Genomic DNA, 27,721 nt, shown 5'->3' on the forward strand with positions numbered 1-27,721 from the left:
TTGGCCTTCACAACCCTTGATGGCAACGAATCTCACTGGTTTGCCACCATCCACCTGAAGAAATTCCTCCTCATATTACTTCTAAAGGGATGTCCCCTTATTCTGAAGGATCCTAGTCTCTCCTACTTACGGAAACATCCTCTCCACATTTGCTCCACCCAGATCTTTCAGTGTCTGGGAGGTTTAATGAGGATCTCCCCCCTCCCCCACTAGTCCTTCTGAAAATTTCTATCACTTCCACTCCCTTGTCCTTTCCCCCATCAATGGAAAGTTTCTCATCTGTGTCTAAGCCTCACCATTCATCCATCTGGTAACAGTATCAGAGACCCAGTCAATTCCACAGGCTCCCCACTCTTCCCTCCCTCATCCAAATCTGGGCCTCACCATTCTTCCCTGGAATCTTGGCCAGGAGGTTCAGCAGGATTTTGTTCAGCTTCTCCCTCTGCTCCCTCTGCTTCTCCTCGGGGCTGCAATCCGCTTTGGAGGTGCTGTTGCTGCCCTCACTCTCTTGCTCCTCCAGGTGGGGCATCTCGGCAGCCGGCTGCTCCTGAGCGGTTGACATGTCCTCGATGATGGGGGGTGGGAGGTCCTCCTCCGGGGCCACCTCCTTGCAGTGCACTTTTGTCCGGTCTGACTTCCAGGAAGATCTGTGGAAAGAAACACTTTGTCTTAGTGGGCCAGTCTTGGGGTCCTCTGGTCAACAATATGATACATGTCACGTGGAATCGGCGGCCACTCAACTTCCCTCCACTGGGTGACTGTGAGACTCTGAGCACAAGTGCACAGATTTAACTTTCAGTATTATGTTTTTAATAGCATCTGATCTCAGATGAGCCTTTACCAGCTCGTTCTTATACTGTTGACCAGGTGAAGAGCTGCCTGAACATAGTGGAAGAAAACGGTCGACATGCTAGGTTGGCTCCGGAATGTTGTGTGTGTGTGGGGGGGGGGGGGAGAGAGACAGGGTAAAGAGGGTTAAGAAATTAGTCACATGTAAATTGAAACACGAAACATACCATAAAATGCACCATTTGCGTCAATGACCAACACAGTCCCAAGATGTTCTGGGGGTAGCACACAAGAGTCGCCGTGCTTTCAGCGACAATATAGCATGCCCACAGCTCACTAACCCTAATCCATGCATCTTTGGAATGAGAGAGGAGACTGGAGCACTGGAGGATATCCACTCAGTCACAGGAATAACGTACAAATTCCTTACAGGCAGCAGTGGGTATTAAAAGCTACAGTGATAACCACTGTGTTACAGATCTTCCCCTCCTTCATAACTTCAGGCACTGAGGGACTATTTAGCTCTATACACTTCTGGGCTGGCCCCAGCACATCCTTGGATCATGTTGGTCAGTGATGCAAATGATGCATTTCATTGCATGCTTCGATGCACACGTGACAAATAAAGCTAATTTCACAAACGACACACAAAATGCTGGAGGAACTTAGATCAGGCAGCATCTATGGAAATAGTCGACCCTTTCAGGCTGAGACCCTTCATCAGGGCCTGATGACCTTTCATCTGGGCTCCAAATGTTGACTGTTTATTCCTCTCCATAGATGCTGCCTGACCTGCTGAGTTCCTCCAGAATATAGTGTGTTACTCTGGATTTCCAGAGCAGAATCTCGTGTTTGTGAAAAGTTAAACTCTTAACATTTCTTCACCCCTCTGCCTGCCTATTTAAAAAAAAATTATACCTTGCATCACCAATGACGTGATGTAGATAGAAGTCCACAGGAGACTCACAGAATGTCATATGGTTAAAAAGAATGGAAACAGGCCCTTCAGACCAACTCTTGTATGCTGCCCACCTGAGCTAGTCCCTTTTGTAGGTATTTGGTCTGTATCCTTCTAAACATTTCCTACCCCGCTCCCAAGTATCGCAGGCATCAGATCTCAGAACAACTTCTCCCCAATTTCAAAGGGTGCAGTCAACAGAGAGATTAAAAAATAATGACAGTACCTCTGCCTCACCCAATAGGTCCTACAACAAGAGCAATAGGAACAGCAGCACTCACTGGAGAGTGGGTGGTTTGAGGGGCTGTGGAAGGCATCACACAATGGGGTGGATTTACAGTAAAAGGAGAAGCAATGGCCACTCCGGGGATCCAGGTCCAGTGGGCACCCCCCACGGTAGCTGGGGCAGCTGAGTGAGGTACTGAAGAGGAGGCTGATGCCAGCACCGCACTCACCAGTCGTTGAGCTGCCTGCAGTTAAGTTTGTGGGTTTTAAGTGCCAGAGGCGATGGCGCTATGGAGGAACAAGCAGAGTTACTCAGCAGACTGACAGTGAACACCACTTACCGTCCTCCGTTTCTCTTGTAATTCTCCGGTACGTAGTGAGGCTAATAGTGGGGGAGAGAAAGGGGACAGAAGCAGATGGCTTTAAAATTGAGGAATGCATGAAGGTACAGTCTACTGTAACTGGACCCACTCCACCACATCCCCAGTGTCACAACATCAATCCTCATCTCCAACTACCCCACTCCCACCTATACCACCGTCCCCCCACTATAGTCCAAACTCACCCAGCCCCCATAATCAAACCCTCTAGGGCTTGTTGTATCTCAATCCCAGCTGACACCCACTCTGCTTCCTTTGTATTAGCCACTTCCACTTCAGGAAAAAGTTGACGGCTATCCACTCTATGCCTCTTAATGTCTTGTATACCTTTATCAAGTCACCTTTCATCTGCCTTTGCTTAAGAGTAATCTTTTATCTCTTGCACCATACTGCTACCACAAAACAACACATTTCATGACATAGGTTAGTGATAGCAAACCTGCTTTTGATTCCTCATCTTGCCTGCACCAAGAGGTGACAGACAAAAAGCGTTCTCTAAGCATGTCCATACCTAAGCCCACCCCCACCCCCATTACTCACAGAAAAATCCCTCTTGGGCGTCAGTTTCTTGGGGAAATGATCAAATGCGTACGACTTTGTACAGACAGGGTAGCGGTTACGGTGGATCTTGTAGAAGAGGTGTGCGGACTTGTCCAGACGGTAATCGCAGATGTAAACGTCCTGGTCCTTCACCCCCTTTGGCCTCCCTGCAGGGTGGAGAGAAGTAAGGTGAAAGGCTGCTGCAGGGGCTAGATCAGGGGCCCTGTCCTGTGCTGGTGATCTCCCCATCTCCATGTGGTGCTCTGGCTTCCTCCCATACTCCAGCAATGTGCTCATTGGTTAGACACACCAAGATTAAAACCTAGCTTTAGATTTTCAGGTACAATCAGCCCTCCTTATCTGCAGGGGATTGGTTCCGGGACCCCCCCGTGGATACAAAAAAAACACGGATGCTCAAGCAGTGGACTTTAGGACCTGGTGGAGTTCTGGACCCGCCGCCCACAGTGTTTCTGTTCCAGAAAATGATCACGATTGAAAATAAAGTGGAAATAATAAAGCGATCGGAAAGAGGTGAAACGCCATCGGTCATTGGAAAAGCATTAGGCTACAATCGGAACAATTTTAATGAATAAATGAGAATATTGGAGCATGTGAAGGCCCTGCCCCGATGAAAGCTACAATTATTACTAAGCAATGCAGTGGTTTAAATACTGAAATACATACATTTCTTAAGTGTTTTATATACATAGAAAAGTAAAATATTTACTATATACTAAGATAAATGTTTGACTAACTAACGCTAAATAATACCAGATATATCTGTTCCGACTTAGAGAACTTCCATTTTTTTAATTCCTGATCTGCGGTAACCTATGCACATCCTCCCGTTTACTTCAAATCATCTCTAGATTACTTATAAAACCTAATACAATGTAAATGCTATGTAAATAGTTGTTATACTGTATTGTTTAGGGAATAATGAAAAGAAAAAAAGTCTGTACATGCTCAAACAACAAGTGCTGGAGAGAGAACTTCCAGGTTTTCCTGACCTGCGGTTGGTTGAATCCACGCATGCGGAACCCGCGGATAAGGAGGGCCGACTGTATCTGCAATCTCATGTCTCTGTCCTAATGACCATAAGACATAGTATCAAAAATAGGCCATCTGGCCCATCGAGTCTGCTCTGCCATTTCCATCATGGCTGATTCATTATCTCTCTCAACTGCTTTCTTTGGTCTTCTCTCTAACCTCTAACACCCTGATTAATCAACCACCTATCAACCTCCACTTTAAATATACCCAATGACTTGGTCCGTACAGCCGTCTGTGGCAATGAATTCCACAGATTCACCACCCACTGGCTAAAGACATTTTCCCTCATCTTTGTTCTAAACAGACGTCCCTCAATTCCGAGGCTGTGACCTCTCTATCCTAGAGTCCACTACTACAGGAAACATCCTCTCCACAACCAGCGTACCTAGACCTTTCAATATTCTATAGATTTCAATGAGATTCACCCTCATTCTGTCAAACTCCAGTGAATGCAGGCCCAGAGTCATCAAACACTTCTTTTATGTTAACCCCTTCATTGCTGGGATCAGACTTGTGAACCTTCCCTGGATCCTCACCAATACCTGTACATCTTTTCTTAGATAAGAGGCCCAAAACTGCTCACAATACTCCAAATGTGGCCTGACCAATGCCTTATAAAACCTCAGCATTTCATCCTTGTTGTTATATTCTAGTTTTCTCAAAATGAATGCTAATTGCATTTGGCTTCCTCACCACCAACTCGACTTGCAAGTTAACCTTTTGGGATTCCTGCACAAAGACTCCCAAGTCCCTTTGCACCTCTAATTTTTGATTTTTCCCCCATTTCTGTAGGGAAGATGAATTTCAGAGTTGTATACTACATATACACTTTGATAAAAAATGTACTTTGAATCTTTGGAGAACAGTCCATTAGTTTATGCTCATTAATGAGGTCAAATTCATTTTCAAGTTTATTGTAATCATACTGTATACAAACAAATGAAACAACATTCCTCAGTGCACACACTGCACATAAAACAAAATATAACCACAAATAAATTAATAAAATATAATTCAACGTGCACGTGAAGTGTGCATCACAGGTAAACAATAAACAGCTCTCCTGGTGACGAGAGCTCGGTGGTGGCAGGGTATTCTTTAGTCTCACAGCCTGAGGAAAGAAGCTGTTACCCAGTCTGGCAGTTCTAGTCCTGATGCTATCCTGACGATAGTGGGTCAAAGATTGAGGGATGGGTGGTAGGGATTCTCAACAATGCTTTTGGCTCTTCGTACACAAGATTAATATCACAAATAGAGGTTAATTGCTTGCTGTAAACTGCTCCCAATGTAAGTAGGTGATGAGAGAACTGGGGGTTGGGGGAGTTAAAGGGATTATAAGAGGGAATAGGTTACAAGGAGAACGAACTCACCAGTTTCAATCGATGGAATTGCACTAAGAGCTGGCATAGACTCGGCAGATCGAATGATCTCCAGAACATGAAGAGAAAGATCCAGCTACAGAAAGGACTTGGTGCCACACCTCTTTGGGGATAGACCAGAATTCTTCTCATGGTTAAGGCTGTCCTTATGTTTGAGGTTGAGAAGTATGATATGATGAGTACAGTATGATGGACATTAGAGATAAATGAAGAGGTTGGGCAGGTTGGCATTTTATTTCTTGTAGCATAGGAGGCTGTGGTGTCAGTGGAGAGGTGTATAACATCATGAAAGGCATCAATAAGGTGTTACTTTTCCCAAGGAAAAGGAGTTCAAAAACAAGAGGGCATAGGCTTAATTGAGGGCATAATTTTAAGCTGTTTGGAGGAAAATATAGTGAGGATACCAGAGGCAAGTTTTTTTTATACAGAGAGTGGTGGGTGTGTGGAATACATTGCCAGGAGTACTGGTAGAGGCAGATACATTAGGGACATTTTAGATAGATACATGGATGAAAGAAAGATGGAGGGCTCTGTGCAAGCAAAGGGTTACATTGATCTTTAGAGAAGGTTAGAAGTTTGGCATAACGTTTGGGGCCAAAGGGCCCGTAAACAGAGGGCTGTAGTAATGACAGAAATTTGGACAGGCTGGGTTTGTTTACACTGGAGGGTAAGAGGCTCAGGAGTGAACTTCTGGAGATTTATGAAATTTTGAGAGGCATAATAGGGTCTTTATCTCAGGGTATGGGGGTCTACTGCCAGAAGAACACTGGTTTAAAATGAGAGGGGAGCAATTTAGAAGAGATCTAGAGGGCATAGGTTTGTGAGTGTTTAATAGGGAGCAGTGAGTCGCATTCTTTATGCAGAGGATAGTGTGTGTATAACAACATTTAAAAGCTAGTTGGATAGGTATCTGAATAGAAAAGGTTTTGAAGGATTACAGGCAAATGGGACTAGTTTTGGTGGGCACCTTGGTCACAGACAAGATGAGCTGTAGAGCCCATTTCCATGTTTTATTACTCTACAACAGCCAGAACAATCAGATTCTGCGTAACAGCAATGCTGCAAAGAGTTTGAGTGGGTATGGTAGTGTAGTGGTTAGCGTAACAGTATTACAGCGCTAGGTTCAATTCCCGCTGCTGTCTGTAAGGAGTTTGTACATTCTCCTTGTGACCACATGCGTTTCTTCTCACATTCCAAAGACATGGGTTAGTAGGTCATACAGGTGTAATTAGATGTCAGGGGCTCATTGGGCCAGAAGGGCCTGTAACTCTTTTAAAAAAAGTCAGTGGTTTACTGAAGGATATGCGTGGTGGCTGTCAGCTTCAGCTGCTTTCCACTGAAAGAACACGGTCAAGAATGTCATAAACATCAGAAACTATGAGACACAAGGAACTCACCTTTACAGAATGTGTAGAGGTCTAACACGCAGCAGGTTCCTACCACAGCCTCCAAAGGGATGATCTCATAGAGGGGCACCCTGAATAACTCGTTATGGTAAAACCGTCTTGATGGGGAGTGATGTGTCTCGTGGGGCCGGAAGTAGTGGTGGCCAAAGGCAAATCGCTCCCCCCTGTGGAATCAAGCAGGTATTCAGCATTCAGTAAAGTCTACAGTCTGGAGCACTACACTTTACAATACCTTCAATCATGGAGGTTCCAAGTATTGTCCTCTCATGTTAGCAGAGCTTATGTAATACAGATGTACAGTACTGATGGGGATGAGTCTGTCACTGTATAACCCCGGGATACAGTATTGGTGGGGATGGGTCTGCTGCTCTATACCACTGTGGTATAGTACCAGTGGCGATGGGTCTGTCACTGTATTACACTGGGGTACAGTACTGCTGGGGATGTGTCGTCACTGTATAACACTGGGATACAGTACCGGTGGGGATGGGTCTGTTACTGTGTAACACTAGAGTACAGTACTGATAGGGATGAGTCTGTCACTATATAACACTGGGGTACAGTGTCGGTGGAGATGGCTCTCTCACTGTGTAACACTGAAGTACATTACTGGTTGGGGCAACAGATGTGCTGCTGTGTAATGCTTTGGGGTTAGTCCTGGTTGATAGGGACTTCTGTTAGTTTTTACACTGGGATACATTATAGGTAAAGGCAGCCATGAATTTCTGAGCTATTTCCAGAATTTTGTACTGAAGCACTTGCTGCCTTACTTATCGTTTTTCCAAAGCTTCTCGATACGGAAGATATCGAGTTTGTCCCGGTTGATGTGGGATAGGAGCCGATAAGACTGTCGCACGGGCTGCCCCTCTGGACCTCGCCGATTATCTCTCATCAGGTAAACACAGTCACCTGTAGTAGAACACAAACACACAACACATCAACTCTGCTTGCTGCTGACATTGAGAAAGAGGTACAGGAGCCTCAAGTCCCACAGCCTCCTGATTCAGAGGGGAAAACACTGAACTGATCCCACAATCTGGACACCATGTTATTCATCATATTTATTGTTTATTATTTATTTCTCATTTTGTATTTGCACATTGACTAATTGTCCGTATTTGTTGTGTGCATTTTCATTGATTCTATTGTGTTTTTATTGTAGCTACTGTGAATGCCCGCAAGAAAATGAATCTCAGGGTTGTATATGGTGACATATATGCACTTTGATACCAAATTTATTTTGAACATTGAAGTTTCTGAACTTCGATGTCTATCACAGCAGTGGGGGGTGGGGGAGAAGAAGAGACAATAAAAGTCTGATGGAGAGGCAGTGGCTTAAACACCCCCAACCCACAGGATTTAACAACCTGATCATGTGGGATCTCATGGCAGGGTTAAATGTTTCCTTGTGCTGTGAGACGTATCACATTTTGACCACAAAGTTAATTAGTGCATGTAATCCCACTTTCTCTGGTCAGACATGTGTCTGATGTGCACATTCATTGGCTTAAAACCTTTCATGCCTGTTGAAGAGTCCATGCTGCGCCCTGGTGTGGATTGATTACCTTCTACCAATTGGCAGAAGATACAAAGACCTGAAAGCATGTACCATCAAGATCAGGGACAGCTTCTATCCCACTGTTATCAGACTCTTGAATGAACTTCCTGTACAGTAAGATAGACTCTTGGCCTTACAATCTATCTCGTTATGATTTTGCACTTTATTGTTTACCAGCACTGCACTTTTTCGGTAGTTTACACTTTATTTTGAATAGTGTTGTACAATCTCAATGCACAGGGTAATGAATTGATCTGTATAAATAATATCCACAACAAGCTTTTCACTGTACTCCACTACGAGAGGCAATAATAAACCAATTCAGAATTCTTGTCCCTTTCAGAGGAAGCTGTCCACTGAATTCCCTGCTACTACACTTGGGCTTGCTCCACATTCCTCTCGTTAAGGTGGACTATAACTTTTATTGTGAAGAATTTGGAGTTTAAAAATTACAATTGTATCAAGTGTTGTGATCCCTCAACTAACCAAGGAAATACAGATTGTAACTTTCTACTGACACCCCAGGAGGCGATTGTTGCTTGGCCACAGACAATGTCAGACCATGGAAATTACCCCCGATCATCTTCCTCTGAACAGGAGAAATGTCTTGTTAAGTATGGTGAGAGAGTTGCAGAAGGTCCGTAAACAAAAGTTTCATTAAGTTGGAAACACTGTTGGCTGAGATCACTGAAGTAGCAACGGTAGTTAATTAGTACTGATCTGCAGTGAAGATTCAGAACACGCTGAACCACGGGAGTTGCTGCAGCAGAGAATTCAGAGTTGTAGTACTGGAGGTAATCTAGAAGAGATTCACCAAACTAATTCACAGGAAGACATGGCTATCAAGTGAGGCTAAATAGTCTGTAGTTTTCAGAGTTTAGAAAAAGTATGGGTGACCTTATTGAGACACACAAGATCCTGAAGGGGGCCTGACAGAGCAGATAATGAGATGTTTTTACTGGTGGGAGAGTCATGGATGAGGAAACAAGGTTACAAGATTATGGGCTAGTCACTTCTTCCTTGGTGTTACTGGTTGCATTAACATATAACAGGATCTGTCCTGGGACTAGCACAAGCGACATTTAAACAAAGGCAAAACAGCATCTCTACTTTTTTTAAAAAAAAAGTTTGTGTGGATTTAGCATGTCTTTAAAAACTTTTGACATACTTCTACAGATACGCAGTGCAGAGTATCGTCATGGCCTAGTATGGAAACACCAACTGCCAGGAATGGATAAGGCTACAGAAAGTATTGGAAACAAGAGAAAATCTGCAGATGTTGGGAATCCAAGCAACACACACAAAATGATGGAGGAACTCAGCAGCATCTGTGGAAAAGAGTAAACAGTCAACATTTCGGGCTGAGACCCTTCATCAGAATGGCTTGATTAGATACGGCCCAGTCCATCACAGGCAAAGCCTTCCCTATCATTGAGCACATTTACAAGGAGTGCTACCACAAGAAGTCAGCATCCATTATCAAAAAACCTCACTGTCCAGGCCATACCCTCTTCTCACTACTACCATCGCAGAGGAGGTACAAAAGCCTTAGGTCCAACACCACCGAGTTCAGGAACAGTTATTACCCTACAATCATTAGGCTCCTGAAGCAGTATGGATAACTTAATTCACCACTACACTGAAATGATTCTACAACCTATAGTCCCATGTTCAAGGACTCTTTACAACTCATGTTCTCAGTATTATTTTTATTTGCGGTTTGTTTTCTTTTGTACATTCATTATCTATCAGTTTAGCTATAGTTTGTCATAAAATTCTATTGTATTTCCTTTTTCATGTAAATGTCTACAAGAAAATGAATCTCAAGGTAATAAATGGTGACATACAACATATTTTGTATATTGTCAAAATACTTACATGTTACCATATACTACCATATCATATAGGTGCATAGAGATTTCTTTTCTATGAGGGTGGTGTACCTCTGGAATTCTCTGCCCCAGAGGACGGTTAGAACCAGACCACTGGAAGTATTTAAGGCGGCAGTACATCAATGAATTTTGGGCTTTATGGGGACTGGCGCAGTTGAGGCCAGCCTGGATTGGCCATAATCATATGGAATGCAGGTCTGGCAAGCTGCTCCTCTTCCCATTTTCTTGTGTGTCCCTACGAAGAGATAGTTTTTGCTGGAGTTTGCCCAGCTCAACTCTACAATCACTACTGTGTAGCTGTGCCAGCATCGTATGCTGAAACAGCTGTTGTCTCGAGAAGGAGAGGTTCTCGCTGGCATGACCCATCAATGGTAGTGAGGGTGACAGAGCACCGCGAATCACAGCTCTCTATCTCACTTGACTGCAATCAGCCATGAGTCGGGAGGAATCCATAAGGCCTCCAATCTACCCTGACATGGTCTCACTTTACTGCTCACCCGCACTGCATTCCCTATTCTACATTCTTTACCTTGCTCTACAGTAATGATCTGATCTACATGAACGGTATGCAAGACAAGCTTTTCACTGCTATCTCATTAATAAACCAATGCCAGTGCCATCCTATTCCCACCCCGGGGGACAGTTCTTTAACGGCTTGCACCAGGTCCATTGATTGGCAAGTGGAGGATGCACCCAGTTTACCTACCATGTCGAAGCAGGAGGTCATCTCGCAGCAGGCAGATGTAGTACACACAGCCAGGCTGGGCGTAGTGGGGCTGAGGGATCATGGGAACTTCCTGAAATGAACAAAACAACAGCAAATGCCAAGTTACAAACAGTACAGAAATAGGGTCTTTGGCCCACCACATTGAGCCCAACTAATTAAACTAATAATGAAAATGCTAACTAAACTATTCCCTTCTGCCTACACGATCTCCATATCACTCCATGCTCTGCATATTCACATGCAAATCTAAGAGCCTCTTTAATATGTCCACCACCATCCACCCCAGCAGCACATTCCAAGCAACTACCACTCTCTGTGTAAAAAAATTCTTCCCTGAACATCTCCTTTGAACTTTCCCCCTCTCACTTTAAATGCACACCACCTAGTATTAGATATTTCCACCCGGCAGGGGTTACAGAGATAGTAATTGTCTACCCCAACCTATGGCTTTCATAACCTTGTAAACTTCTAACGGGACTTCCCCGCTCCAGAGAGAACAACTCTAGCTTGTCCAGCTTCTCCTTGTAGCACATGTCATAAGACATAGGAGCAGAGTTAGGCCAGTGGTCCCATTGAGTCTGCTCTGCAATTCCAACATGGCTGATTTATTTTCCCTCTCAACTCCATTCTGCTGCCTTCTCCCTGTAACCTTTGACACCTTTACTAATAAAGAACCCATCAACCTCCACTTTAAATATACCCAATGACTTGGCCTCCACAGCTGTCTAATCCTGGCAGCATTGTTGAAGTACTTCTGCACCCTCTCCAGAACTGCACAGTACTCCAGGCGCGGGCTAACCAGAGGTGGGAAACCTGCAAAGTATCTTCCTGAGTCCTGAACTCAGTGCCTTGACTAATAAAGGCAAACATGGCATATGCTTTCTTTACTAATATGATTTCAGGTTTTGGTTCCCTCCCCATTCAGCCCAAAATTGCTTGCTCCAAAGTTATCTGAGATAACATCTGAGAGTTGGCCATTGCTTATAAAATTTTATTCTGCTCAGTTTGTCAACCTTGCTTCTATGAATGCTACCCAACACCTTTAATACTTTGCTTTTCCAGGTGGTATCTATTGTCAAAAGTTCCCCACCAGGCCCTCTTGTCACGGTTGCTGTCAAGCAGGAGGTACAGAAGGTTTAAGTCCCACAGCATCAGGTTCAAGAGCATCCACTTTCCTACAATCTTGAACTGACCCGCAAAACCTTAACTCCTATCTCAGTAATGTAAAACTATGGAACACCTCTTGCACTACCATGAACTTGTCTCTTTTTTGGTATGAATATCTTGTTTTTCACAGTCTTCACTGTCTTACATAGTTCATGTTTAATGTGTTGTCCAATCTACATGCCTCTGATTCTGCTGAAAGTAAAATGTTTATTTTGCCCGTACCCACTGTACTTGTGCACACAAATTCAATTTGGTCTGATTTGAGAACATCACAGAAGTTTCTGTAGTCTAAGGTAAGTTGATAATGAACTTATCTTGACTAAATCTCTTTTGCTTCCCTTTCATCCTGTTTTTAACCATCTCCTCCAGTCTACCACCTGCAACTCACTTCCCTCTCTCCATCAGCACTGGTGTCATCCAACCTCTTGTAGCTACAATCCTATCACAGACAATCCTGTATACTCTACATCCCTCTCTGTTTTATCCATAAGTTAAAACTGTGTGGGTGTGTGTGGTGTGTGAGAGACAAGTTGCTTGTTAATATGCCGCAGTGGACACAGGAGCAAGTGTCATGGCCCCATAGCTCCCGGGAGCTAGGTTGGACCCTGACTGCAGAAGCTGGCATCTGTATAGAATCTGCACCTTCTGGGTCCCCCTGGCTGCTCTGCTCCTCCCACATTACTGAGTTGCACAGAGTTATGGACTCTTTGGCCCATTGACCACAAAGCATCCGTTTATACCAATTCTACATTAATCCCAATTTTATTTTATTTTCTCCACATTCCCACCAGCTAACCCCAGATTCTACTCCTCAGCCACACACTGTGAAAATCTTACAGTGGCCTATTAACTCAGCGACCTGCACAACTTAGCTATGTGGGGAAAAACAGAAGCACTCTGGGGAAACCCATGGGGTTGCAGGGTGGACTTGGAAACTACACACACACACAGGGTGCCAGAGGTGGAGATTGAGGTGGTGGCTCTATGGGCTGCACCACTGGGTCATCCAATATTAGTGTGGGTGACTGGCAAAAGAATTTGAGGGGAATTGATGAGCATGTCTGAGAGGGAATATGTGCAGGGGTGCAGAGGAATAAGGGAACAGTATTAATAGGATTGTGCCTTGAGGGCTAGCAAGAACACAATAGGCTGAAAAGCCTTCTGTTTCATTCTGAGAAATAAAGATAGCTGTAGTCACACAGCATAGGAACAGGCCCTTCACTCCCCCCACACATTCATGCTGAACAAGCTGTTTACTTGAGCAAGTCCCCTTTGCCAAATGGCCTGTGTCTTATGGTTTGGTTCCTCTCAACATATCTGTCCAACTGTATTTTAAATATTGTAATTCTACCCCCATGCTCCCCTTCACTTTCTCTGGTAGCTTGTTTCATTACCCTCATCTTTCATTCTGAGAGAAATGAAGGTTGTCATAAATTTAATTTTAAACCCATACCCTCTAGTTTCAGAACACAAAAATACAACTGCAGATGCTGTGGATCAAAGAATACGTACACAACGCTGATAGAACTCAGCAGGTCAGGCTGCATCTGTGAGAAAAGAGTAGCCAACGTTTCGGGCCGAGACCCTTCATCAGGAATGGGGGGGGGGAAGAGAGGGCCAAAGCCCAGTAATAGAGATAGGGCCTATCCCCCTCCCTTATCTCTATTACTGGGCTTCGGCCCTCTCTTCCCCCCCCCCCCATTCCTGATGAAGGGTCTCAGCCTGAAACGTTGGCTACTCTTTTCTCACGGATGCTGCCTGACCCTCTAGTTTTAGACTCTTCTACCCCAATGAAAAGACTGATCAACTGATCATTTGCCTATCTTTGTCCTTCATACTCTTACTTGATAAGATAAGGAAAGCATGTATTGAAAAAATAATTATCACTAAGTTTGAACTTGTTTGTAATTGTCATTGCTAGTTCTGATTTGGCTATCCCATAGAGCAGGTTACATCTTGAATGGTTTTGCTTTAGTGAGGAAAAATACCAAATGTTGCCAAAGACTGGGCAGAGGCAAAATATAACTTCTCCAGAATCGAACCAGGAATTACAAAAAAAATCAAAAAAAAAATCAGGCACAGGGACTTATTCCATTATTGTCGCTATCTTTGCACTAAATGTCTCCATTTTTTAAACCTTAGTTAGGAACTTTTTCGGTTTCTTTTACTTGCCTGTGAACACATCTACCTTACAATGTCTAGCAAGAGTTCTAAATCCGGGAGAAAGGAAGCTCCGGCTCTCTCGGCTGAGACTCTTGCTGCGCTCAAACAGCTCCGAGACGATATTTTAAAGGAATTTAGAACCGCTTTCAAACAGCTGGAAGCCAAACTAGATCGGATCAACGATAGAGTGGACGAACATGTCGAACACTTATCTCGCATCGATTCGACTTCTGAAGATTTAGAAAGTCGTGCTCAATACTTGGAGACTCTGTTCCAGCTTAGAGGAAAAATGTAACAAACTCCTTTCCAAAATGATGGATCTCGAAAATCACAGCAGACGCTGTAATCTCCGAATTCTTGGGTTGCCAGAGGTCACCGAACAGGGATCAACCGTGAAGTTTTTCGCCGAGTTTCTCTGTGAGATATTCGGGAAAGATTTGCTTCCAAACCCGCCTGAGCTCGAAAGGGCACACAGGGTCTACGTTCCCCCCGGAATTCTGGGCTCCCACCCGCGACCGGTAATTTTGTGCTTTCATCAATACCAGGTAAAACACTGTCTGATTATAGAGGCACGTCGCAGAGGTACTTTTACTTTCCAGGATACAATCATTCGCTTTGTGGAAGATTTTGCACCCCAGACCTTAAAGATGTGCGCTGAGTTTAAAGGTGTAATGAAAGTGCTTTTTGATCGTGGTTTTAAACCCTCCCTTCGCACTCCTGCCAATTTACGAATCAAGCTTAATACTGGAAAATATAAGTGGCTTAAGTCAGTGAAGGAAGCTGAAGCATTTGTGGCAAGTCTTCCAGCTATTCAGTCATCTTCGGAACCCGATTGGACCTCCTAAAATGGTGGATAAGTACTTCTCGTAGTAAAATTACTTTTTCTGGACTCAGACTTTACTTGAATCACTCAGACATTATTCATTGAAACTCTAAGGGCTGTTGACAATCTCTCCCTGGATTTGGTGTGTCTTTTTTAAATAGACATTCTGTGCTTAATGTTTCCCTATGGACGTTTAAAAAGTACTAGTGTTATCTATTTTATTCTTGTATAACTTTATCTATAGAATTCTACAACTGACTCTAACTTGTTTTGGAGGTTTGAAGTCTTTAGTGAAGGCCTCCCTGTTTGTTGGTTCACAGTTCAATTGCTGATTTATTTTTCCTTCTTTTTATTTTTATTTATTTATCTATTTATTTATTTATTTATTTATTTATTTATTTATTTATTTATTTATTTATTTATCTTCACTTTTTTTTAAGTCTCTGATTTTTTTTTCTCCTTTCTGTAAATGGTTGATAAGTACTCTTCTTGAATTTATAATTTTCCCCTCCCTCCCCTTTTTTTCCCCTTTCTCTTACTTTATTCTTCTATAATTTTTCGCGGGTAGGTTAGTTTTGGTTTTCTTCCGATTTTCTCTGTATTAAGTCTTATATTTCTGCAGAAGATGTTCCAATTTGTAGTTATGTTTTCTAGTGCACAAACTAGTTACTATTTGCTACAGTATTTATACGGAACTGCTGTTAATGACACGGATCTGGAAGTTGTATTTGGGTTAATTTTTTTGGTAGAGCTAGCTGCTTTTTTTGGTAGCCGTCTAGTTTTGGGTTGTGTGGATGGGGTGGATTTTCCAGTTCCAACATCACTCACTGTATTTATTGTTTTTCTTTATTGCTCAGGACATGTTTATGTTTTGATTTTACGAATCTATGTTTACATTTCTGCTCCCAGACTGCTATTGTATTGCTTGACTTATTATATGCCTGCTGCCTTTTATGCATTAGTAATTGATAATGGCTAGTGCACTTAAATTCGTGAGCTGGAATGTAAAGGGACTGAATCACCCTGTTAAAAGGAGGAAGGTATTCTCACATATTAAACAACTCAAAGCTGACATTGCTTTCCTTCAAGAAACTCATATTCGTTGTTTTGATAACTCCCGGCTTCTGTCAAAGTGGGCGGGTCAGCATTTTCATTCATCCTTTGCCGCTAAAGCTAGGGGAGTCTCCATTCTTATTAACTCAAATATTCCTTTTGAACTCCATAATAAAATATCTGATACAAATGGCCGTTTTATTATTGTTTCTTGTAAACTATATAACACTAAAGTTGCACTAGCAAACCTGTATGCCCCCAACTTTGATGATGTTAACTTTTTTGAACGTTTTTTTCCCTCACTACCAGACTTAAACTCATACTCTCTTATATTGGGCGGTGACTTCAACTGTTGGTTAGATCCTAATCTGGATCGATCGTCCTCTGTTACCAGATCACCTACTAAATCTGCCTTAGCTATCCAATCGTTTCTCTCTAATTTTGGTATCTCTGATATATGGCGTTTCCTTCATCCTACTGAGATTATTCTTTTTTCTCACATGTTCACCATACCTTCACTAGAACTGACTATTTCTTACTCGATAACCAACTTATTCCATTTGCCCACTCTTGTGACTATCAGAGTATACTGATCTCTGACCATGCCCCAATTACTCTCTCTCTGAACTTTCCTGGTCTCCCTCAGAGGAATAAACACTGGCGGTTTGATTCAACTTTATTATCGGATGATGATTTAAAAAAATTTGTTAAGGATCAGATAACCTTTTATTTTAACACTAATACATCACCTGAAGTGCCATCCCAGATGGTCTGGGATGCCATGAAAGCATATCTGAGGGGTCAAATAATCTCTTACACAGCAAATCTCAACAGAAGATCCTGTGCAGATCGATTAGACCTCATTAACCAGATTAAAGAATTGGATCAACTATATGCTCAAACTAAGAACCCTGAACTATACAAGAAGCGCGTTGAACTCCAAACTAATTTTAATCTTCTGTCTACTCAACCTGTCGAACGCCAACTTCTCGAAAGCAAGAGTAGCTTTTACATTCATGGGGATAAGTCTGGTAAATTTCTAGCCAATCAGCTGAGGCGTTCCAAAGCCAAACAACATATTACAAAGATCCGGAAGGAGAACGGAGACCTTACATCGGATCATTTAGAAATTAATGACGCATTTAAAATTTTTTATTCCCAGCTTTATTCCTCTGAATCTTTGAATGACAATATCTCTGTTGATCAATTTTTAAAGAATCTGAATATTCCTTCACTTTCATCTGATTTTAAAGCCAAACTTAACGCACTTATATCATCAGAAGAAATATCTTTTGCAATTTCTGCACTGTCCTCAGGGAAATCTCCTGGAACTGATGGGTTCCCTGTAGAATTTTATAAATCATTCTCCTCACTTCTTTCTCCTCAGTTACTTTCAGTATTATCTGACTCGTTTAATTACGGCAAATTGCCACCCTCTTTCAATGAGGCATCTATTATTCTTCTATTAAAAAAGGGCAAAGACCCAACAGAGTGTTCCTCGTACAGGCCGATTTCTTTGCTCAATGTTGATGTAAAGATCTTAGCTAAAGTTTTGGCTCATAGATTAGAAACCGTTATTCCCTCCATTATCTCTGATGACCAATTAGGTTTTATTAAAAACCATCTCCCTTTTTTTAACATTCAGCGTTTATTCAATATCTTATACTCACCTCCAACTGGGATTCCTGAATGTGTTATTTCCCTCGATGCAGAGAAAGCATTTGATCGTATAGAGTGGAATTACCTTTTTGCAGTCTTAGAAAAATTTTACCTCGGTCCAAGTTTCATCTCCTGGATCAAATTGCTGTACCTGTGTCCTACTGCTTCTGTTTTAACTAATTTTCAGAAATCCCAGGTATTTAATCTCAAACGTGGCACCCGTCAGGGATGCCCCTTAAGTCCTTTTCTCTTTGATTTGGCTATAGAACCTTTGGCAATAGCATTTCGAAATTGTCCTGAATTGACCAGGATTTGGAGAGGGGGTGTTGAGCATAAAGTTTCTCTTTATGCTGATGACTTAGTACTCTTTCTCTCAAATCCGTCTACATCCTTACCTTTAATGTTTTCACTTCTTGACCAGTTTAGCGAGATCTCTGGCTATAAACTTAATTTACATAAGAGTGAACTTTTCCCAATTAATAAAGAAGCACAAGAACTAACATTTCGTGATGTCCCTTTTAAAGTAGTCCATAATCAATTTACTTATCTTGGAATTACAGTCACGAGGAAGTTTAAAGATCTCTTTCGTGAAAACTTTGCCAATCTTTCATATACTATAAAACAGAGTCTGGTACAATGGTCACCTCTATCTATGTCCTTGGTAGGTCGTATTAATGTTGTTAAAATGTATGTTCTCCCCAAATTTTTATACTTATTTCAATCTATCCCAATTTTTATTCCTAAATCTTTTTTTGATTCCTTAGATTCTATTTTTTTGTCATATCTGTGGAAGAATAAGCGCGCGAGGATTAATAAAATCCATCTCCAAAAATCTAAAAAAGAGGGTGGCATGGCTTTACCTAACTTTCGTTTATATTATTGGGCAGCTAATATATGCTGTGCTACCTTTTGATCTTTCTTCCACGGCCAACCCGAGTGCCCTAATTGGGTGGCAATGGAGTTGAGCTCCACTAAAGAATTATCTACCTCTGCACTTCTTGGCTCTGCACTCCCTAGTAGTCTGTCCAGATTAATAGCTAATCCTCTTGTTAGACACACTTTGCGTATATGGGCTCAGTTTAGGAAATGCTATGGTTTCCATGGTTTTTCCATTTCCAGCCCTGTCGCACATAATCACCTTTTTTTACCTACTACGTACGATTCAGCAATCCATGTTTGGTATAGGAAGGGCATTAGATATTTTGAAAATCTTTTCATTGATAATCGCTTCACTTCTTTTCAGCAGCTCTCTGTTAAGTTCAATCTGCCCAATGCTCATTTTTTTAGATATCTCCAAATTAGACACTTTATTGTTCCTTTAATTCCTAACTTTCCTGAAATGCCTGCGAAAAATGCTATGGACTTATTTCTTTCCATTAATCCACTAGGTAAAGGTTTAATATCAATTATTCGAGATAAATTAGCAGCCTTACAACGGGCCCCTGTGGATAAAATTAAAATGGCCTGGGAGCAGGATTTAAATACCTCCTTATCCGATGAGAGCTGGGACTTGATTCTTAAATCAGTTAACTCAACCTCTCTTTGTGCTCGCCATTGCCTTTTACAGTTTAAGATTGTTCATAGAGCCCGTATGTCTAAATCTAAACTATCTCGATTCTACCCTAACATTAGTCCGCTCTGTGATAAATGCAAGAGGGGCGTGGCCTCTCTCATCCATAGGTACTGGTTCTGTCCTAGCTTGGAGAAATTTTGGAAAGATGTCTTCACTACGTTATCGTGTATTCTGAATCAGCACCTAGAACCAAACCCCTTAATTGCTTTGTTCGGTTTCTGGGGCGAGACAGATTTACGTCTGAGTCTGACCAAATGCCGAATACTATCCTTTGCCTCTCTCCTGGCTAGATGCTTGATCCTCCTTAGATGGAGAGATGTTGCCCCGCCCACTCATGCGCAATGGCTTAACGACATTATGGCCTGCTTGGACCTCGAAAAAATTCATTATTCAGTTCTCAATTCGGATCTAAAGTTCCATAAGATCTGGGGGCCTTTTATCGAGTACTTTCATAACCTTCCTCTTGACTAGGGTTTTTTTTTTCTTTTCGGTCCCTTGCTTTCAGCTCCCTTTTTTTTTCCTGGTAGTAGGCATTATTATCCTCTGTTGCTAAATGTTTTCACAGTCTGGGAGTTTGATTGTCCTGATTTTATATTGTGTTGTGGTTGGTCTGGAGTTGTTTTTTTTTGTGTTGTGGGGCTTGGGGAGGATACTAAGTTTACTTGTCTTCAATTTAGGTGCTTTTTTGTCAAATTCTCTTCCTTTGTAGCATATTGTCATTGTATGCTTAATTTTGCACTGTATTAATGTTCCTCATTGGGATTTGGGGTTTTTAATTTGTAAAATGTATAGAAAAACTAATAAAAAAATCAAGCACTGATTGTCAGGTGAAGAAGGGGTCAGCTTACCCGTTCCACAGGCCGAGGATCACACTGCTCACACAGGTAGTGTTCGACATCTGCAGTTACGCGCATACAGTCACAGTGCTGCCAAACCTGGGGTGAAAGTGGCAAAGAATGAATTCACAGTGCAGCCTGTTCCCTCTTCTCCTCCCTCTCCCAGATACAAAAGCCTGAAAGCATGTACTGCCAAGCTCAAGGTCAGCTTCTGTCCCACTGTTATAAGGTTATTGTATGGTTCCGCAGTATAATAAGATGAACTCTTGACATGACAATCTACCTTGTCATGGCCTTGCACCTTATTGTCTGCCTATTACCGTAACACTTATAATTTTTATTTATTTAGAGATACAGCACAGTAACAGGCCCTTTCGGCCCAATGAGCCCATGCTGTCCAATTAACCAACTTATCTTTGGAATGCGGGAGGAAATTGGATTACCTGGAGGCACCCATGCGGTTATGGGCAGAATGTACAAACTCCTTACAGTTAGCTGGGGGAACTGAATCCCGATCAGTGATCATGGCACTATAAATAAACAGAGTTTTGACCCGAAAAGTCAACAATTCCTTTCCTCCTCACAGAAGCTGCCTGACCTGCTGAGTTCCTCCAGCACACTGTTCATTGCTCCGTGTTCCAACATCTGTGTCTTGTGTGTCTCACCTTCTTTAAATTGGTCTCGGATCAAATTAGTGAGAATCTTAGCCCTTCACTGCTGAGCCTCTCCAAAGGGAATTAAACAAACTGGTAAGGTGACTAGAGCAGGCTGATAAGTTCCAGACACCAGAAATGTCGCCTCTTTTGATTAGCGCTTTGTGCCAACAACACACCAGCATACATACTACATCAGATCCCGATGCAGGGTTTCAACCTGAAATGTCGATAGTTCCTCACACCAATCCCCTGCGGATGCTGCTTGATCTCATTTCCCCCAACAGATCATTTGATACTACAACATCACCTGGCTTTTGTCTCTGAACATTGGGAATGCTCAGGAAAATCAGATATATAATTCTGTCCCAGTTTGTTCCTTCTTTCCTTGGCTGCATGGGTTTCCTCCAGGTGCTATGGTTTCTTCCGACATTCCAAAGATGTATGGATTAGTAGGATAATTGGTCAAATGGGTCTAATTTGGCAATGTGGGCTGGTTGGGCCAGAAGGGCTTGTTACTCTAACTAAAATACATTTGACTTTGACATTACAGCCCCCTTCTACTTGCCCTTGCAAGACAGGGAGCTAGAGCTGAATGAAGCCCCACTGCCTGGTTGTCAAAGGGAATACAGCGCTGCGTCGGGACAGCCATGCACTCACCATGCACTTCTCGCACTGGATCATAAGCCCCTCGTCCTTGTAGAGGCCACAGATGCAGCGGATCACATCGTCGTCCTTTTCGATGCCGTTCTCCTTCTCGCCAATGGAGGTCTCGCTGCTGTCGGCCTCACTGGCAGTCTCGCCGATTATCTCATCGATCTGGGCAGAGGCTTCATGCCGCGCGTTATAGTACACCTTCCTCAGGCGGCAAACGTCTCTGCCTATGGAAGACTTCCTGCCGAAATATTTCTGAAGTGCACAAAGTACAAACGAAAACCATAAGTGCTGCAGTGCATGGGCAGCCAACACACTCACGTGATCAGAAGAGATCAAGATATCCTCCTAATGATGGCATACTGTCCGTCTGGCGTTGGTTACAAGCTTGACTCCAAAGGTGTAATCACAGCCAGAGGTACAGCCCAGAGATGCCACTGAAAAGATGCAGGGGCCACGCTAATACAGCTGGTAGAGCTGCTGTCTTACAGTTCCTGTGACCCAACCTCTGATGTGTTGTCATTGGAGAAAGTCCAGAGGAGATTCACGACAATGATTCTGGGAATGAAGGGGTTAACATGTGAGGAGCGTTTGGCAGCTTTAGGCCTGTACGCACTGGAATTTAGAAGGATTGCATTGAAATCTACTGAATGTTGAAAGGAACTAGAAAGCACACCCTCAAATTGAGGGGAGATGTTTTAGAACAGAAATAAGGGCATCAAAGGATATGGTGAGAAGGTAGGTATATGGGTTTATGCTGTTCATGCGGAGTTTGCACGTTCTCCCTGTGACTGTTTGGGCTTTTCTTGGATGCTGTACCTCACTACACTGTGCACCCCCCAGATCTCAAAATGTGGGTTCAGTGGGCTAACAAAGGTACCTCTTGTGTATGGGTGAAGGGTTGAATGCAGGGGAGAAGAGTTGATAGGAATGTGGGGAGAATAAAATGGATCAGTGTAACTGAGTAACACATGCAAAATGGTGGAGGAACATCCACAGAGGGAAATAAGGAGGACAGCGTTTTGGGCTGAGACCCTTCATCAGCACTGAAAACGAAGAGGGAGAAGCCAGAATAAGATGGGGGAAGGAGAAGGAGTACAGGATGGCAGATAATAGATGAGAACAGGGGAGGGGGAAGGTAGGTGGGTGGGGATGGGGAATGAATTGAGAAGGTGGGAGGTGATATGTAGAAAAGGTAAAGTGCTGAAGAAGAAAGAATGATAGGAGAGGACAATGGATCATGGAAGAAATGGAAGCAAGAAGGGAACTCGAGGGAGGTGAGGGGTAGTTGAGAAGAAGGGTGAGAGGAATGGAAAAAGGGAGAATGAGGAACGAGGGAGAAATACAGGAAGTTGGAATGTAATTGGTGCTTGATGTTCAGCTATGTGAATTTGGCTTGAAAGAACCTCAGGACGAAGTTACCATGGGATCTCATATGACAATCCCAGTTTACAGCAATCTGTGTGGTTGGAGTGGAAAGTGCTAGCACTCATTGCTACCATCAGAGAGGAGACACAGGAGCCTAAAGACCCACACTCAATGTTTTAGGAACAGCTCCTTCCTCTCCGCAATCAGATTTCTAAACAGTCCATGAACCCTACCTTGCTACTCTTCTTTTGTACTCTTCCTTATTTTTTACTATTATAACTTGAAATAGCTTTGTTTTAAATGCCTGCACTGTACTACTGCTGCAAAACAACAAACGTTAAGCACAAATGTCAGTGATAAACCTATTCTGATTCTTATGTCACACAATGCAAGGGGAGGGTCTGTTACGAATGTGCCACAGCTCTGAGGGGCCGAAAGGTGCGGGGTAGCCCCCTCCTTTGTGAGAATCGCAAGATCACTATTAAGTCAGTTCAGGAGACCCAGGAAATGAGAGAGAGACATGCAGAATCCACAAAGAGTTGGAATGTGTCCTGGCCTCCGAAAGGCGGACCCATTGATACCGGCTATTGTCTCTTGGAGACGGACTTGTGTATTGCATCCTGTACGATGCATCGAAGCCCCAGGCAATGAACCGAGGAGGAGGTTGGTGGAGGGATTGCATCATCCCAACCTGATTGACACCTGAGACCCTGTGAGTCAGGATAAAAAGAGGGTCCAAATGCCGAATACTATCCTTTGCCTCTCTCCTGGCGAGACGCTTGATCCTCCTTAGATGGAGAGATGTTGCCCCGCCCACTCATGTGCAATGGCTTAACGACATTATGGCCTGCTTCGACCTCGAAAAAATTCATTATTCAGTTCTTAATTCGGATCTAAAGTTCCATAAGGTCTGGGGACCTTTTATCGAGTACTTTCATAACCTTCCTCTTGACTAGGGTTTTTTTTTCTTTTTTTTCCTCTTCTTTTTGGTCCCTTGCTTTCAGCTCCCTTTTTTTTTCTGGTAGTAGGCATTATCATCCTCTGTTGCTAAGTGTATTCACAGTCTGGGAGTTTGACTGTCCGGACTTATACTCTTTATACTGTGTGGTGGTTGGTCTGGAGTTATTGTTGTTTTTTTCTTGTGTTGTGGGGCTTGGGGAGGACACTAAGCTCACGTCTTTAATTTAGGTGCTTTTTTGTTAAATTCTCTTCCTTTGTAGTATATTGTTATTGTATGCTTAATCTTGCACTGTATTAATGCTCCTCATTGGGATTTGGGGTTTTTAATTTTGTAAAATGTTTGGAAAAACTAATAAAAAAAATTTTAAAAAAAGAAAAAAGAGAGGGTCTGTGGGAACAGCCCCTCAGACGCACCAGAAGAAACGCTAACGATCCCGTAGTAGCAAAAACCAGTGGAAGGCCACGTGCGTCCTTTTCCGTTTGCCCCGGAATCGGTGGGCCCTGTACCACGGCAGAACGGTTTTTAGCTAACAACGGGGAAATCAACTCCCAATGACTCTCGAAGGACTGACATCATAAAAGGAATGGGCAAGTTTTAACCCGTCTTTCTCTCCAACCCAAAAGCTGCAGCTTGAATGAACTGAGTGACTTTTATATTTCCATCGGACAATACATTATTCCCTAGACAACGATAGAGCTATTTCTTATTGATTACTATTACACCCGCGCTTTTAGATTTAGTATTGACGACGTATATTATCTGTAAGTTTGTCTTGATATTATTTTGTATATTTTTATCAAAAAATACTGTTAAAAATAGTACCATCAGACTTCAACGGACCTCTCTATCTTTGCTGGTAAGTGACCCAATTACAGGGTACGTAACAGGTCACAGACTGGACACTGAGGCACACCTTTGGGACCGAGACACGTAAATTCACCTTGTAGTCTAAACTTGGGAGTGAGAATAGTGGCGCATGGGGCTTCAAAGGAAGTGTTTAGTTTGCAGGACCCTGGGCACAGGGCTACTGTGGAAGCACAAGTGAAGCAACACACAGGATGCTGGGTGGGGGAACTGAGCGGGTAGGGTAGCATCTGTGGAGGGAAATGGTCAGTCGATGTTTTGGACCTGGACTTAAACTTGGAGAGCAAATAGCTAGCATTGAGAGGTGAGGGGAAGGGGTGGAGCAAGAGCTGGCAAGCGATGGGTGGGTCCTGGTGAAGAAGGGTGACAGGCAGATGGAGGACAGGAGAGTGGAGATAGCAACAGAGACTTGGAGGTAAGAGATGGAAGCAAGAAAGGGCTGCAGATGAAGTAATCTAATTGGAGAGGAAGGCAGAGCATGAATAACTGGGTCTGCAAGCAGAGTTCTGGACCTCTGATCCGGAGCCACAATTTCAAATCCCACTACGGCTTTTTGTGAATTAAATTTCAGCAATTAACAATGAACTATGATAACGGAAACCATAAAACTATTTGACCCTTGTAAAAACCCATCTGAGTTACAGGGAAAGTTGATAGGTTAGGACTTTATTCCCCAGAACGCAGAAAAATGAGGAATTTTATAGAGTTAAATTTTTGAGGGGCATAGATAGGGTAAATGCATGCAGGCTGTTTTCTCCTCAGGTTGGGTGAGGTCATAGGTTAAGGGTGAAAGGGGAAATGTTTAAAGGAAACTTCTTCACTCAGAGAGCGTGGAATGAGCTGCCAGTGAAAGTGGTAGATATGGTTTCAATTTTAACATGTAAGTGAAGTTTTTTGATAGGTACGTGGATGGCAGAGGTATGGAGAGCTATGTTCTAGGTGCAGGTAGATGGGCCAAAGAGATTCTTTCTTCAAGCCGTGCTGCCCAGCAACCCCCGATTTAACCCTAATTGCAGGACAATTTACAATGACTAATTAACCTATCAAATGGTAAGTGGCAGAAAACTGGAGCACTTGGAGGAAACCCACGTGGTTACGGGGAGAATGTACGAACTCCTTACAGACAGCTGTGGGAATTGAACCTGGGTTGTTGGTACGTAAAGCGTTGTGCTAACCACTATGCTACTGTGCCACCCCGTGCTGTTGTGGTCTATGACTCTCATGGGGAAGGGAATCAGTTGTCCTTGCTTAGGTGGGACAACACCCAATGCCAGGCCTTTCAACATAGTTGACTTTCAACAATGACAGGTTGCTGAACAGTCCAGCAACCAGAACAGAAGTGTTGCAGGGGAGGGTGGGCAGACTAGGACTTTATTCCTTAGAGCGTAGCAGACCAAAGAGTGCTCCATTCAAGGGCGACAAGGAATGTTCAACAGAAAAAAGAAACCACAAAGGAAAGAGATTTGTAATTCGGTTTCATGAACGGTTCCCAAGAGTTGTGTGCTGGCACATTGCCAGAGCAGCAGAATCTACAGCATTTATCTGGCATCCATTATCAGAGCCCAAGGCCGTAATGCCTGGTCGAGCAGCTCTCCTGCTGGGCCCACACCTGCTCCCAATTCCAGTTAATGAGCTGCAGCCAATTACGCTGAAAACAAGCTGACTGCCAAAGGATTGTTTGGAAACTCCATGACAAACACCTCCCCTCTTCCCAGTCGCCCTTCCTCTGACACATCCCCCATCTCGGGAGATGAGTGAAGATCAGATCCAGTGCAGTGGTTAGCACACACTATCACAGCGTGGGCTGTTTCGGAGTTCAATTCCAGTGCTGCCTGTAAGGAGTTTGTATGTTCTCCATATGAACTGTGTGGGTATCTTCTCTGATTTCCTCTCACAGTCCAAAGACCTGTTCTGCACATTTCTGAATAAATAAATACATAAATAAAAAAGAGTACAGGAGCTGGGATATTATGTTGAAGTTGTACAAGATGTTGGTAAGGCCAAGTTTAGAGTATTGATCACCTATCTACAGGAAAGATATCAGTAAGATTGAAATAGTGCAGAGAAAATTTACAAAGATGTTGCTGGAACTTGAGGACCTGAGTTATAGGGAAAGGGTGAATAGGTTAGGACTTTATTTCCTGGAACGTAGGAGAATGAGGGGATACAGAATTACGAAAGGTATAGATAGAGATAACTTGGGTTTGGTGAAACTAGTTAGAGGTCATAGGTTAAGGATGAAAGGTGAAATATTTAAGGGGAACCACTCAGAACGGTGTGAGTGTGGAATGAGCTGCCAGTGGAAGTGGTGGATATGGGTTTGATTGCAAAACTTTGGTTAACTACATGGCAGGGAGGGGTATGGAGGATTACGGTCGGTGGGATTTGGCTCAATAACAGTTTGGCACAGACCAAATGAACCAGAGGTAACCCGTTTCTGTGCTGTGGAGGGAGATGTACAGTGATATTTGGATAGGGGCCCTTCATGAGGACCTTACCTACCACCGCGCACTTCTTCCTCCCTTCCCCCACCTTCTTGCTTTGACTTCTCATTTTCCTTTTTCCCAGTCCAGATGAAGGGTACGGGCCCAAAACCTCAACTGTTTACTCTTTTCCATTGATGCTGCCTGTCCTGCTGAGTTCCTCCAACATCTTGTGTGTGTTGCTTGACCTCACCTAGAGTCCAGATGAAGGAGTTAGACCCAAAACAATGACATAAGAACTTAAGAAATAGGAGCAGGAGTAGGCCATCTGGCCCATCGAGCCTGCCCTGCCATTCACTAAGATCATGGCTGATCTGTCTGTAAACTCAGCTCCATCTACCTGCCTTTTCCCCATAACCCTTAAATCCCTTACCATGTAAAAACCTATCTAACTGTTTCTTAAATATATTTAGTGAGGAAGCCTCAACTGCTTCCCTGGACAGAGAATTCCACAGATTCACCACTCTCTGAGAAAAACATTTATCCTCATCTCCATCCTAAATCTTCTCCCCTGAATCTTGAGGCAATGTCCCCTAGTTCTAGTCTCACCTACCAAT

At 43.1% G+C, this 27,721-nt stretch overlaps 1 protein-coding gene across 4 annotated transcripts in view; it reads right to left on the minus strand.

The window, feature by feature from the left end:
* ash1l (ash1 (absent, small, or homeotic)-like (Drosophila)) overlaps window positions 1-27,721 on the minus strand; it is a 372,059-nt gene that overhangs the window by 3,553 nt on the left and 340,785 nt on the right. For all 4 annotated transcript variants that reach the window (XM_073061208.1, XM_073061209.1, XM_073061207.1 and 1 more), the window contains 8 exons: window positions 21,495-21,743; window positions 20,194-20,280; window positions 10,887-10,977; window positions 7,501-7,639; window positions 6,722-6,894; window positions 2,893-3,059; window positions 2,314-2,354; window positions 385-647 (listed from right to left, as the gene is read on the minus strand). In XM_073061208.1, the coding sequence (XP_072917309.1) occupies window positions 385-647; window positions 2,314-2,354; window positions 2,893-3,059; window positions 6,722-6,894; window positions 7,501-7,639; window positions 10,887-10,977; window positions 20,194-20,280; window positions 21,495-21,743 (1,210 nt within the window). The remainder of the gene's footprint in view (window positions 1-384; window positions 648-2,313; window positions 2,355-2,892; window positions 3,060-6,721; window positions 6,895-7,500; window positions 7,640-10,886; window positions 10,978-20,193; window positions 20,281-21,494; window positions 21,744-27,721) is intronic.

The sequence above is a fragment of the Hemitrygon akajei genome, chromosome 11, assembly GCF_048418815.1.
Source record: "Hemitrygon akajei chromosome 11, sHemAka1.3, whole genome shotgun sequence".
NCBI lineage: Eukaryota > Metazoa > Chordata > Chondrichthyes > Myliobatiformes > Dasyatidae > Hemitrygon > Hemitrygon akajei.